Source organism: Neovison vison, chromosome 4 (genome assembly GCF_020171115.1).
Source record: "Neovison vison isolate M4711 chromosome 4, ASM_NN_V1, whole genome shotgun sequence".
Lineage (NCBI taxonomy): Eukaryota > Metazoa > Chordata > Mammalia > Carnivora > Mustelidae > Neogale > Neogale vison.
In genome coordinates this window covers 155,690,814-155,704,705 of record NC_058094.1, presented here as the reverse complement: position 1 = coordinate 155,704,705, position 13,892 = coordinate 155,690,814, and the positions used below count along the sequence as shown (strand labels likewise).

Sequence of the window (13,892 nt, the reverse complement as noted above, 5' to 3'; positions counted from 1 at the left end):
TTGTGTAGTACATGGCTTTGTTTTTGTTTTCTTATATTTGCTTATTTGTATTAGTTGGTGCAGTAACTGTGATAAGTCCATTAGAATTGATTAGAACCAAGATGCAATCTAAGAAGTTTTCTTACAAAGAATTGCATCAATTTGTCAGCAAGAAGGTGTCTGAAGATGGTTGGATTTCCCTTTGGAGGGGCTGGGCTCCTACTGTTCTTAGAGATGTACCATTCTCAGGTAGGATTTATCTTAGTATCTGTTAAATGTTAGGTAGTGTTGTCTTATGTATGTATCACTTCTTTTTTTTTTTTTTTTTTTCAATTTATTTATTTTCAGAAAAACATTATTCATTATTTTTTCACCACACCCAGTTCTCCATGCAAGCCGTGCCCTCTATAATACCCACCACATGGTACCCCAACCTCCCACCCCCCCCGCCACTTCAAACCCCTCAGATGGTTTTTCAGAGTACATAGTCTCTCATGGTTCACTCTTATGTATGTATCACTTCTATTTTTTTATTTGTTTACTTCAATTAGCCAACATATTATACATCATTAGTTTTTGATATAGTGTTCAATGGTTCATTATATATATATCACTTTTAAATTAAGTAAATTCGAAGTCCTTTTAGGCTAAAGGTAAGTTATCTTCTTCAGTGACCACAAACTCCTAGTTCAGTGTTGGGCTGTCAGATCATTATGTGTCTTTTTTTTTTTTTTTGGCAATAGTTTTAGTTATATAAACTATTTTTGTTTTAATATTTCAATTGGATATATTTAATGTGAAGCATACATGATTAATTCTTCTCCACTAATATTAGCTTGCCTATAGTGCTGCATAAGATATAATACAAATATTCTAATTACAATGTATTAATACACTAATTTTGAGTTTTATAAGCAAATGTTTGTTGCATGATAGAGAATGCTTTTTTCCTTGCTTTCACTAAGTACCCAATAGGTTTCTTAATTTTAAAAAATTTTGTAATAATGTTATGGGATAGGAAATATTTCTGTTACCAGTTTGTTATAAGAGCCACAGAGAGGTTAATTTGTTTGATCAAAGTCACAGAGCTAAAAACTTCTTCAGTAACAGTTTGGGTGCATTTCCAAGTTCGATTATTCCATTATTCCACTCTTCATTTATTTCAATAAAAAGTTTTACTTTACAAAATGTAGTATGCTGATGGAATCATATCAAATCCATGGATTTGTAATTTAAAATCATTACAAGCTTTTACATGACTGCAAGGAACTCATTTGATGAATATTAAACTATTTATGTACTAGATACTTTATACTTTGGAAATTTGAAAAATAAAGTATAAGACTACCTTGCTATTATGTTTTCCAGCAGAAAATCTCCTCTAAATCATCTGTTCAGTAGAATCACATATACAATTTATAAATTTTCTGTATTTTATTAAATTGAACTAGCTAAAAATTAAAATTTTAAATTATTAGAAAATAAACTTAGGATTAACCATCATGTCTTTATTGGACGAGTAGTTTCTAATTCAAGCCTGACTTTCTGTTTTCCTTCTGTTTCATTTGTTTTTTTTTTTTTAAAGATACTATTATATTCACATTAGCTAAAACAGACTATCTTTAACATTACCCTAAGTGCAATAATTACTAAGGTAAGTAAACTATTACAAATCAAAATATAAAATATGTTTAAGGGCACTTGTGAATTATGTTGACTTCTACTAAAACACTATTTTAAATCAGATAGGAGATTGTGCTAATTATTGAATTGTGGAGAGGGAGAAAATCATGAAAAAGGAGTACAAAACTAACAAATAGCTTATAAAATGTGCATGCTTCAAAGTTCCTCCTTCTTTTTCCTTCAATTAATCCTTTTCTTGTGCTCTCTTCACATCTCTGTGCATCTATGCATCTTGCCCTTTCCATTAGTATTTCTCTTCAGCCTTTTGTGTTTAGGTATGCAATTTAAAAATACAGATTCCTAGGCCAATTATTTGTCTTTAATTATTTGACGTTTGATAGATAGGAAATAATGTAGTATACATTATGAACTATTCTAATAAAAGGAACACTTGTGAGGTCACCATTCAGTCTCTGAACTAGAACACTGTAGTTTTTTAAATCATGAAACCACATATATTCACCTCCACTGTCACATCTCCAGTGGTAACCACTGTACCGGATTATATTATTCATTTGATTTTTAAAAAATAGTTTTACCACATGTGTTATTGCCAAACAATATGTTACTTAGTTTTGCCTATTTTTGAGCTTTAAAAAATGCTTATTTTACTAAAAAATCTTAAGATTCGTTTTAATTTTTTTTAAAGATTTATTTATTTATTTGACAGATTACAAGTAGGCAGAGAAGGGGGTGGGAAGCAGGCTCCCTGCTGAGCAGAGAACCCAGATGCAGGGCTTGATCCCAGGACCCTGGGATCATGACCTGAGCTGAAGGCAGAGGCTTTATAATGCACTGAACCACCCAGGGGCCCCAGATTCGTTTTTATTTTTATGTGAAACTTCTTTGTTTTCACTTTCACTCTTGTTTATTAGTAAACAAGTAAGTGCTATTTTGAATATATTTAACAGATTCTTGGTGGACACATACAAGGATATCTCTAGTATTTGATTTGCTAGTTCATATAAGTATTTACATTTTAACTATTACATGTCAGGTTCTTTTCTAAAGTGATTAGTTTAGATTAGTACATCTACCAGCTTCCTGTTCCTTCATTTCATATCCTCATCAGTACTTTTAGTGTCAAAGTTCTTAAGTTTTGTTTCTGTAGTAATTTAAAGTGGTATCTCACTTTAACTTATATTTATTCATGAGGTTGAGCACTGTTTCATTGGCCATTCATTTATCCATAATTGATTTACACTTAAGAACTGAGATAAATATTCGGCTTTATTCCCCCCTCCTATGGCTAAATGGTTATCCCAGCATCATTTATTGATGCACCATACTTGCTCCGGGGATTTGCACTGTCACCTGTCACATCAGGGCTTCATGTGTGCATGCATCTGCTCCCTTGGCCAGTTTGTCTGAGCCTGTGCTCATACTGCGGTGTTGTCTAAATTACTAGTGCATTACTAAAAATCTTGGTACCTTATTTTTTCTCTTAGGAATGTCATCTCTCTCTAGTATAGAATTCTTCTTTAAAGTGTGTTAGTAGAATTTAAAATTTTTCTCCATAAATATTATATATAACCCTTTTTTAAAAGATTTATTTATAGTTATACCCACTTCCAACTTTGGTAGCTATTTTAAAAGCTCTATTAAAATAAAAGTTCCAAATCTTAGGCAGTGTTAAAAATGAATTTCCCTGTGTTAGATTATGTATAATATTCAGCTACTTTTAAGACTATTATTTCACTTTGCTTATCTTTTGGATTTTCTGTATAGACATACATATGTAAATTATAACTGTTTTTGTTTCTTCATTTTTAATCAACAGAGCGGTTTTTTTTTCAAGCTATGTTTCCTATGACAGTTTTGAATTATAGCAATCATGTTGCATCCCTATCATTTTTCTCATTCTAAAGGAAATAATTCTGTTGTTTCACCATCAATTACTTTTGTTAAGTGTTCTTGATGTATATTCTTTTTCTAGTTAAAGAAATTTCCTTTTATCCCAAGGTTTCCAAGAAATTGCTTTGGTTTAAAAGTGAAAATGGGTTGAATATTATGAATGCTTCTCCATCAGTTTTAGATGATCCAATAGTTCTTTTAATGTGGTGTTTTGCATTTAAAGGGTTTATTACATTTACTACCTTTGCATTCCTCTTTTGATAACCCAATTTAGTCATAGTATACGATCTTCTATGAAATACTTCTGGGTTTGGTTCCCTTTTTTTTTTTTTTTTTTTTTTTTTAAGAATTTTTATGCCTGTGTTAATGAATGAGATTGAACTGTAGTTGTCCTTTCTCCTACTGTCCTTGTCAGGTTTTGGAATTAAAGTCCTACTTTACTGTTGTATAGAGGGGTTTTTTGTTTATAAGACTGCTAGAGTATTTCTGAAAACTTGGTTCCCTTTTGTTTTCTTTTTTTCAATCTCACCTAGTATGTGTGTCCAAGCAGAAAGTAGGGTGTGTCAGGGTTAGACTTTCCCTTTTCCTTTACTATTTAACCTTGTATATTTAAAGTCCACATTTCACTTTTAAATTATGTGTCATTTCATTTTCTGTTTTTATAGCAATGTACTGGTATAACTATGAAGTTTTAAAGAAGTGGTTCTGTGCAAAATCTGGTTTATATGAACCAACATTTATGATCAACTTTACTTCAGGGGCATTGTCTGGTTCTGTAAGTTGATATTCTTTTCTTGTTAATATTCCAGAATAATGAATTGAGATGCCTGGTGGCTCAGTTAGTAGAGCATGCAACTCTTGATCCTCAGGGTCATGAGTTCAAGGCCCACAGTGGGTATAAATCTCTCTTAAAAAAAAATATTCCAGAATAATGATAATTGTCTTATTAAAACAGAATGAAAGAGTAATAGCATTTCATATCTATTGAGATACCACATTTTGGCTGCAGTGCTTTAAAAATTTTCTAAGTATTGACTATCCTGTTTTGAGGAAATAATTTATTAGCCACTAAAAATTTTATTTTATTTTATTTTTTAAAGATTTTATTTATTTGAGAGTGGGAGAAAGAGAGCAAGCATGAGTTGGGGGAGGGGGAAAGGGAGAAGCAGGCTCCCTGCTGAGCAGAGAGCCTGACGTGGGACTCGATCCCAGGACCCTGAGATCATGACCTGAGCCAAAGGCAGCGGCTTAACCCAGTGAGCCACCCAGGCGCCCCACAAAGTGCATTTTAAAATATTTAGTGGCCAGGGGTGCCTGGGTGGCTTAATCAGTGAAGCATCTTCTCTCTCTCTCTCTCTGCCTACCTCTCTGCCTGCTTGTGATCTCTCTGTCAAATAAATAAATAAAATCTTTTTTAAAAAGTTTAAAAAAAATAAAATAAAATAAAATGCACTTTGTGTCTATATTTTTATTATATTACAATAGATTATTACATTTTATCTGAAAATTTTTTGATTTGTTAGATCATTATAGTTACAACATTTTAATTAGTCTTTATTATTTACCAAATATTTGTCTCTTTTTTCATTAAATTAATACCAGTAGATCTGGTTAGGTAATATTTCATGGAGTGCCATTTCATGTGTATAATCAGACTGAGTGGAAGTAATTTCATCCCCTGCTGCTAATTCCTGTTTCTTTGGGAACATTTTGGCTAAGTATTTCTTAAAAGAATCTTAACAGAAATTAGAGTCAGAAGGGAGGAATCTCAAATGACTATTTTTAGGTAGTAGAGAGTTCACTGTACCCACTCCACATAATGCAAAGCTGTGTGTAGTGGTCTTTTATGCAGATCCACATCATCATGATCTTGACCACAGAGTTTTCTTATCTCCACAAACTTACAAAATTAATTTGTGATGACCTAGAGTGAGACGCTGACCTCCTAGAACCAAATGAAAACAAGAGTGAAGGAACATAGTAAAGGGATAGAAACCTGCAGGAAAATACTGGAATAATTGTACCAGAAACCCTGGGCTAAGGAAGCCACTGTGATTGAGTTCAGAACTTAGACTTGAGTGCTCCCACGCCTGGGGTCTCTCAGATTAACCTTGTGGTTTATAAGCCTATGGAGACAAAAGAGGTTTATAAGCCTCTGGAGACTTTCTGGGTAATTTAAGTAGTTAAACACCAGCAAAATGTTTTCATTATCCTTCTTATTTTTGAGGTGATTAAATGTAACTTAACTGTATTGCATTTGTATCTCAATCCAGCGTGAATTAAAAAAAAAAAATACTACTTATATATAGAAACTCATAACAATTGAGTTACAAAACTAATTTTGTACTTATAAATAAGTGTTTAAGTCTTTTTTAAAAGTTGAATAATGTGGGGCGCCTGGGTGGCCCAGTCAGTGAAGCGTCTGCCTTCGGCTCAAGTCATAATCCCAGAGTCCTGGGATCGAGTCCCATATCCAGCTCCCTGCTCAGCAGGCAGTCTGTTTTTCCCTCTCTCTGCCTTCTTGCTCTCTCTCAAATAAATACAGTTTTTTAAAAAAGTTGAATAACGGCTTCAGGATGTTGCCCCAGCTTTCTGGTAATAGGAAAGAAAATTCTCTATTTCACTATTTCTCCTTAAACATAGAAAATTAAATTTAAAAAGTTTTTAATGATCTAGAAAGTATCACTGCCTTTTGACCGTTTTCAAATAACAGCTTGTCCCTGCAACAGAAGAAGCACATCAGTGTGATGTTCAGAGTTTCTGTCACAAAACAGAACAGCCTAAGCCTCATCATTTTAGGAAGTGTCAAAGGCTTATAAAACATTTGTCACTACCTTTTGCTACTATGTGCTAGATTGTGGAGAGAAAGATATAGTAATTTATTTTCCCTTATCTGAGATCTTTGAAACTCAGTTCAGAAGCTTAAAACAGCATTGTTGGGGTGAAATACAGTGTAAGTGATTTCAGGGAGCATTTTAGGAGTGTATTGTCAAATGTGAACAGGGAAGTAAAAGTTTTTACTTTGCATGGCTGTTAAGTCAGATATTATAGACATTCTTTTCTTTTTTTTTAAAGATTTTATTTGTCAGAGAGAGAGAGTACACAAGCAGGGGTAGAACCACAGAGAGAGGAAGAAACAGACTCCCTGCTGAGCCAGGAACCTGATGCAGGCCTCTATCCTAGGACCCTGGGATCATGACCTGAGCTAAATGTAGACACTTAACGGACTGAGCCGCCCAGGTGCCCCTAATATGGAGACATTCTTTTTTTTTTTTTTTTTTTTTGGTAACATATATTGTATTATTAGCCTATTAGCCCCAGGGATATACAGGTCAATGAATCACCAGGTTTACACACTTCACAGCACTCACCATAGCACATTCCTTCTTAGTATCCATAACCCAACCACACTCTCCCTACTCACCTTCCCCCGGCAACCCTCAGTTTGTTTTGTGAGATTGAGTCTCTTATGGTTTGTCTCCCTCCTGATCCCATCTTGTTTCATTTATTCTTTTCCTCCCCCTCAAACCCCCCATGTTGCCTCTCAACTTCCTCATATCAGGAAGATCATATGGTAATGGTCTTTCTTACAAGACATTCTTAAGGGAATTCAACTATTCTTTCAAAAAACCTTCTTTGCTTAATTAAGTCATTATGAAAATAATCAGATTGATTTTGAGGTTTTTTTTTTAAGATTTTAGTTATTTATTTGAGAGAGAGGGAGAAAGGATGAGAAGGGAGAAGTACACTCCTCAAAGAGCTGGGAGCCTGATGTGGGACTCGATCTCAGAACTCCAGGATCATGACCTGAGCTGAAGGCAGTGGCTTAACCAACTGAGCCAGCCAGGCATCCCTATTTTGAAATGTTTTTTTAAAGTGTGATTTGTGAACAGTTGTAACTGTATTTGATAAATATGGTGAAACCCATAAAGATGGCACCTGGGTGGCTCAGTTGGTTAAGCATCAACTTTGGCTCAGGTCATGATCTCAGGGTCATGGGATCCAGCCCCACGTCAGGCTCCCTGCTCAGTGGGAAGCCTGCATCTCCTCCCTCTGCTCCTTCTGCTTGTGCTCATACTTTCTCTCTCTCTATCTCTCTCTCTCTCTGTCTCTCAAATAGATTAAAAAAAATTTTTTTTAAAAAGGATTTGTTCTTGTAAATTTAATTTTTTAATTTCATTTTTGACATTTGAAAATTTTTATATGCTTACTACATAATTCAGAAATTCTGCTTTAAAATACGTATTATACCTTCATGTGTAATAAAGGAATCATAGGACTTGCAGGAGCATCAGAAATTGTGAAGTCTGGTTTTGGAGTCTGAGTGGTCTGTCTGGTTGTAGTTCTGACTCTTCCACTAGTAGTTGTGTGACCTCAGGAAAGTAGGGGAACTTTTTTGAGACTATTTATATCTAAATTGTGGGAGAAATACATAGGATATGTTATCTGTTTTCTTTAATAAAAACTACTCTTTGAATGTATCTGACTTCATCTTAAGTTTCAGTTTAGTTATGATCCCAGTATTTGTCCTTCAGTAATGTGCTACTTAGAATATAAAAATATTAAGAAAAAATTTAAAGGTAGATTTAAATTAATTTTACTTTTTGATAGTTTGCAGCTGTCGCAACTTTGCCATTTGATGTGGTAAAAACACAAAAGCAGACTCAACTTTGGATATATGAAAGTAATAAAAGTAAGTTCAATTAATTTAAAACATTTTCTCAAGATGCCATGATTGTTTTTATTTTTCTTTCCAGCTGGGACTGTTTAAATAAGAAAAATAAGAATTTTTTTTTTCCTCTGCTGCTTTGACCAAAACTAATATACTATTAGAATGGAATGCCCAGAGGAAAAAAAATTCTCTCAGCCACCTCCAAAACTGAAGAAATTTAAAAATCTATGTATTTTGCCTACCATCAGTTAAGTTTCATGCCTGCTAAAGGGAAGATGACATACTATGTAACTATTATTTCAAATAAATCTAGACAAATTAGGGTGAAGGATAAGAATTTAGTGGGAACACTTTTTCTCTTGGTGTGTTTTGTTTCATTACAATGTGTATACATTTCATTCTTTTTCTTAAATGTTTTTGAGCTTCCCTTCCTTTTGATACATTTTTTCCTCCTATTTTTACCTCTTTATAACCTGTAACTTCTTCTAAAACAAGTGTACTCTTAGTTGCTTCTACTAGAGTCCTTCTGTCATTATTATCTATAGAAAAGTGTGGCAAACCAATTGGAAATTATCTATTACAAAATGGTGTCATATGAATCCTGTGATCGATTAATCTATTCTAATGTTAATAAATTGTTCTAACTCACCAAAATATTCTGCATACAAGTAAAATAGGTATTGGTAATTGTTGAAAGAAACACTTTACAGACAACTGAGTCTCATGAATATTAGTGACGACTTTGTCTTGATTTTCCGAAGTCCTAGTCCACTCTCATAATAGAGCTAATTAAAACCTGGGGAAGTCAACAAAGTTTATTATCAGTGTTTTTCAACTTCTGTTTTGAGTGGGAGCCTGCTAGCTGCCTAAGTCTTATATGTTCTCCATGGATGGTTCAAAATTATTTTGCTTTATTCTCCCTTACAAATCATCAGAATTCCTGTCTACTCTTCTACATGAAGTATTTAATGTAGTAGGAATATTCTCTGTGGTGTGATTCATGATTATGGCCATGAGCCAAGGGTCACGATGTTAGTGAGGGAGAAGACAGGAAACTCTACGGTTAGATTCTGATGCTCACTAAGGTTTGAGAGCCACTTACCTGGGTCAGTAATCTTTGGAGTCACCTGGGGTGCTTTTTAATGACAGCTGAAGCTGGGTACCACCCCCAGTGGACTCTCATTCAATAGATCTACGGTGGGGCTCGAACCTTTATATTCTGCACGTGTTCTATACATGATAATGACTGTACATCCTTCTTGAGATGGGCATCAGGGAAGCATCTTCTTTCACGAGACTCAACTTTCTATCACTGGTTTTTTTCTAGTGTTTCTCCAATAAAGCCCAAAGGAGAAATCTTTAAACCTTAGGTCTTAATTTTATATGATTATTGTTGGTCATTTTTACTGGTTACTCTGCTTCAGCTACGAACCAGTCACATTTAGCAAGACATGCTTCTTCTGATGTGAGTGTTAAACAGCCCATATTTTTTCTCATTTTTATCATATTATTTATCCCCACAGAAGAGGTAAATCAGCTCCCTTTTTAGAAGTGGCTTTCTCCACTCTAGCTCAGCTACACCGAATCCATTATCTCTAAGCAAAAAGAAGAGTAAGTGTTACATAGAGAATGATGCTGAGTTCCTTGTAAGAATGTTATCTCTGGGGGCGCCTGGGTGGCTCAGTGGGTTGAGCCGCTGCCTTCGGCTCAGGTCATGATCTCAGGGTCCTGGGATCGAGTCCCGCATCGGGCTCTCTGCTCAGCAGGGAGCCTGCTTCCCTCTCTCTCTCTCTCTCTGCCTGCCTCTCCACCTACTTGTGATTTCTCTCTGTCAAATAAATAAATAAAAATCTTAAAAAAAAAAAAAAAAAAGAATGTTATCTCTGTAGAGGCACACGGCGACTGTGTCTACCATCCATTAGCTGACTCCTGATTCGAGTGCACCATGCTGGTCTCTACAGACAAGTGAGGCTGTCTCCAGGCCCTCAAACACCTCATAATACAATAGAAAAGAAGCATAGTAGGTTGTAGTGAGTCCCACATTTCATAATAGAGGTAACTTTTCCTTATGAGTCCATCATTTACAATTTAAAAAAATTTAATGTCACCTTTCAGCTTTTGAAACCTGGCTCATATCCACCGGTTTTTGACAGTTCCAGGTAAACTTCTTTTTCTGTGAGCATATTCAGTATTTTAAAATAATTCAACAGAAACTTCAAAACCTTTAAAAAAATGGTTATATGTGACAGACTTGTGAAGAAAAGCTCAGTCTTAGTAGTCATGAGGACAGTGCCAACCAGAAGGGCAGCAAGAGGACATTTTATCTGTGCCAGGTTTGGGGGAGAACATGGAGCCGTGGGAACGCTCCTGCCCAGCAGGTGAGAGTCCAAGATTGGAAAATAATCTGGCAATCTCAAAAAGGCTCTTTGAACAAGCATTTCACCTTCGGTATGTGCCCTAGAAAAACGTCTCACCTGTACAAGGATACTCAGTTAAGGATTCTTAATCTCAAAAGTTAGAAAGCGCTGAAATGGGCCCTGGCCAGGAAGCAGGTCAACTCTGATAACCCATGTAATGCAATCACAGTGGGTTAAGCTGCTGCCTTCGGCTCGGGTCATGATCACAGGGTCCTGGGATCGAGTCCCGCATTGGGCTCTCTGCTCAGCAGGGAGCCTGCTTCCCTCTCTCTCTCTCTCTAACTGCCTCTCCGTCTACTTGTGATTTCTCTCTATCGAATAAATAAATAAAATCTTTAAAAAAAAATCAATCAGATACACCTGCTCTTGGCAATATAGATAATCCTAAAAAGCACATTACAAATGTAGAGTGTGCTAGCATTTATACAAAGTTTAAGAGCATGAAAAGCAAGAGTATATATTATTTATGGATGTGTTCAGATGTAGTGAAAGTTTAAACACAAGCATGAGAAAGGTAAAGGAAAAAAGAAACACAAGAGTAGTTACCTCTCAGGAGAGAGGAAGGAGGACACTGAGAAGGAATAGATTTGCTGTATAGTTGCTAAGATTTGATAAATGTGGTTGGTGAGTAAATGAGTGTTTCTAGCAATAACTCTAGAGGGTTGGAACTTGGCAGGATACTTCAGAGATTCCATTAGAGTGTGAATGAAGCTTACCTTCAGTTACAACGCTTTCCGTCCATTCTCTTCTGCATTAAGTGCATGCTGCTGTTTAAATAGGGACCACTTTGGGGCATGAATCCTTCAAGATCAGAAATACCTGGCTACTTGGCTTCCTTTCTTTCACTAGGTGTTTCCAAAATTTAACTGGAATAATTTAAACATGAAGTTGCTGACTTGTAATATAAAATTTTGGTCATTGACTTTAGAAAGTTATATTTTTTCATAAATACTTTGTTCTTGGTTTAAAAAATGTATCCTTCCTGTCGGATTGCTATAGTTGCTATCTTTATATTTGTAGTATTTATATTGATCATAATATGGCTTCCTAAATAAACGCAAAGCCCCATTTATCTTCACAGAGAATCTGATATTTCTCTAAATGAGATTTGAAATAATGAGCCCATTCCACTAAGTGGTAAAATTCTAAAAAGCCATTTTTGAAAACTCTCTTTCTCTAGCCTTCTCCTTTTTTTCCCCTGGGCATGCTTAATAATACATGCTTTAATCCTTCTGAATGACTCAGAGTTGTTGTCATCCACGTTCACATTGACTATCGTAGTCTTAGAATGCGGCTCCGAGCAGATAATGAGGATGCCATACCAGTGTTTGCCCCTCATCCAACTGATATCAAATCAAGACTTTGACAGCCTCGGTGTGTGAGCTGTCAACAGTGTTCATTCGGTAGTGTGCCTGCTTCTTAGCAGATTTTTTTTTTTACCTACTGCATCTAGTAATCTGTGGGCTAATTAAGCCAGCTGCTTAGAATCATTGTGTAAAATGAAGATAAGTAAACTTCGTGCATGAATAGCTCATAAGTAGCTGTATGTTTAAATCTCAGTGACATCTTTGTTTTTAAAAAAAAGTTTTTTACTTTCAGATTTTTAAATGGTTGCAAATAAGAGAGACATTACTGTTAATTAACTGTTGCAGATGCCAAGTGAAGTGTGTGCATTTTTTAGAACTGTACTTCTAGTGACTGTAGAGTTTGAAATACTATTTTTTAATCATTTTATGAAAATACAAAATTTTTATTTTAAAAAAGGCTTAATCTACCCTTTGGAAGAGACAAAACTAATGTAATTTATATCAAGACTGACACATCTAGGGGCACCTGGGTGGCTCAGTCAGTTACATGTCTGCCCTTGGCTCAGGTCATGATCCCAGGGTCCTGAGGTTGAGTCTTGCATCGGGCTCCCTGCTCAGAGGGGAGTCTGCTGCTCCCTCTCCCTGCTGCTCCCCCTGCATGTGCCCTCTGTCAAATAAATAATCTTAAAAAAAAAAAAGACTGGTACATCTATTCAGAAAGGTTTTAATAAAGGCAGACAGACCTCCCTAGGGAGAACAAGCTATTCTTTTCAGAACTTCTTAGGGAAAAAAAACACTTTTTAAAATGTATATAATAAAAATGTAATGAAAAATGGTTATCAGGGCTTGTTGGCTTTGAAAACCCCATGAAGATTTCTACACATCTTCTAAATTTTTTTTTTCATTTTTTTTTTCATTTTTAAGGCAGGGAAATACATGTAAATGATATGACCCACTACCAAGCTTAAGAAACTTAATCATAGAATCCATCTGTATATTCCTCCTCGATTATATCTAGTCCTATATACCTTAAAGTTATCACCTTTTTCTAATTTTTCTTTTTAAGGATTCCAACTGTTAAAGTTTGGGGTAAAATTTAGGTAAATAGATTTGTTCTTATTATGATTATACACACCAAAGGCCGTAAACATTTTTATGTGTATTTGTGTATTAGAATTTATTAAATGGTAATCTATAATGTATCATTCTTTAACATTTAGTTTCTTTGCCTATATCAACCTGGACTATCATGAAGAATATTGTTGCTAAGAATGGATTTGCAGGATTATTTACAGGTAAAAATAATACTTGCTTTACCAAATTGTTGAATAAAATGATAACTTTGACATCTGTCATCTTCCTAAATTAACCTTAAGCAGGAAATTATTGAAAACATTCCCTATTTAGGAAAACACATTGATGATGTTAAAGCGAACATATTAGGGGCATTTGGGTGGCTTAGTCAGTTAAGCATCTGCCTTCAGCTCAGGTCATGATCCCAAAGTCCACGGATAGAGTCCCATGCCAGGCTCCCTGCTCAGCGGGGAGTCTGCTTCTCCCTCTGTCCCTTCCCCTGCTTGTGCTCTCTTGCTATGTCAAATGAATAAAATCGTTTTAAAAACTTAAATTTTTTAAACATAAAGTAAAATTTGTACTGATTTTTTTCTATTCTCTTTTCAGGCCTCATTCCCCGTTTAATTAAAATTGCTCCTGCTTGTGCCATTATGATCAGTACCTATGAATTTGGGAAGACTTTTTTCCAGAAGCAAAATGCTCGAAGACAGCAATGCTAGTGATGCTGTTTCAACTGGAAATAACAACCAAAGCCAAGTAATAAGATAGAGACTCTTAGGCAAGAACTTTCACCATTATCTCAAAATGATTTTTATATTTCTTATAATTTAAATGAGCAGTAATTTCTACTTTGCCTCTGAATCATAACCCTAATTTTAAAATAAATTTTGTTATGCTGATTTTTGA

The 13,892-nt window shown here is 35.1% G+C and overlaps 1 protein-coding gene across 5 annotated transcripts in view; it reads left to right on the top strand.

The window, feature by feature from the left end:
- The window catches only part of SLC25A40 (solute carrier family 25 member 40), a 53,866-nt gene extending 39,974 nt beyond the window's left edge, over nt 1–13,892 (top strand). For 3 of the 5 annotated variants that reach the window (XM_044245951.1, XM_044245954.1, XM_044245953.1), the window contains exons 8-12: nt 55–228; nt 4,182–4,291; nt 8,128–8,209; nt 13,133–13,207; nt 13,593–13,892. In XM_044245951.1, the coding sequence (XP_044101886.1) occupies nt 55–228; nt 4,182–4,291; nt 8,128–8,209; nt 13,133–13,207; nt 13,593–13,705 (554 nt within the window). In that variant the 3' untranslated portion in view covers nt 13,706–13,892. The remainder of the gene's footprint in view (nt 1–54; nt 229–4,181; nt 4,292–8,127; nt 8,210–13,132; nt 13,208–13,592) is intronic. The other 2 variants (XM_044245955.1, XM_044245956.1) reach the window with 2 other exon arrangements.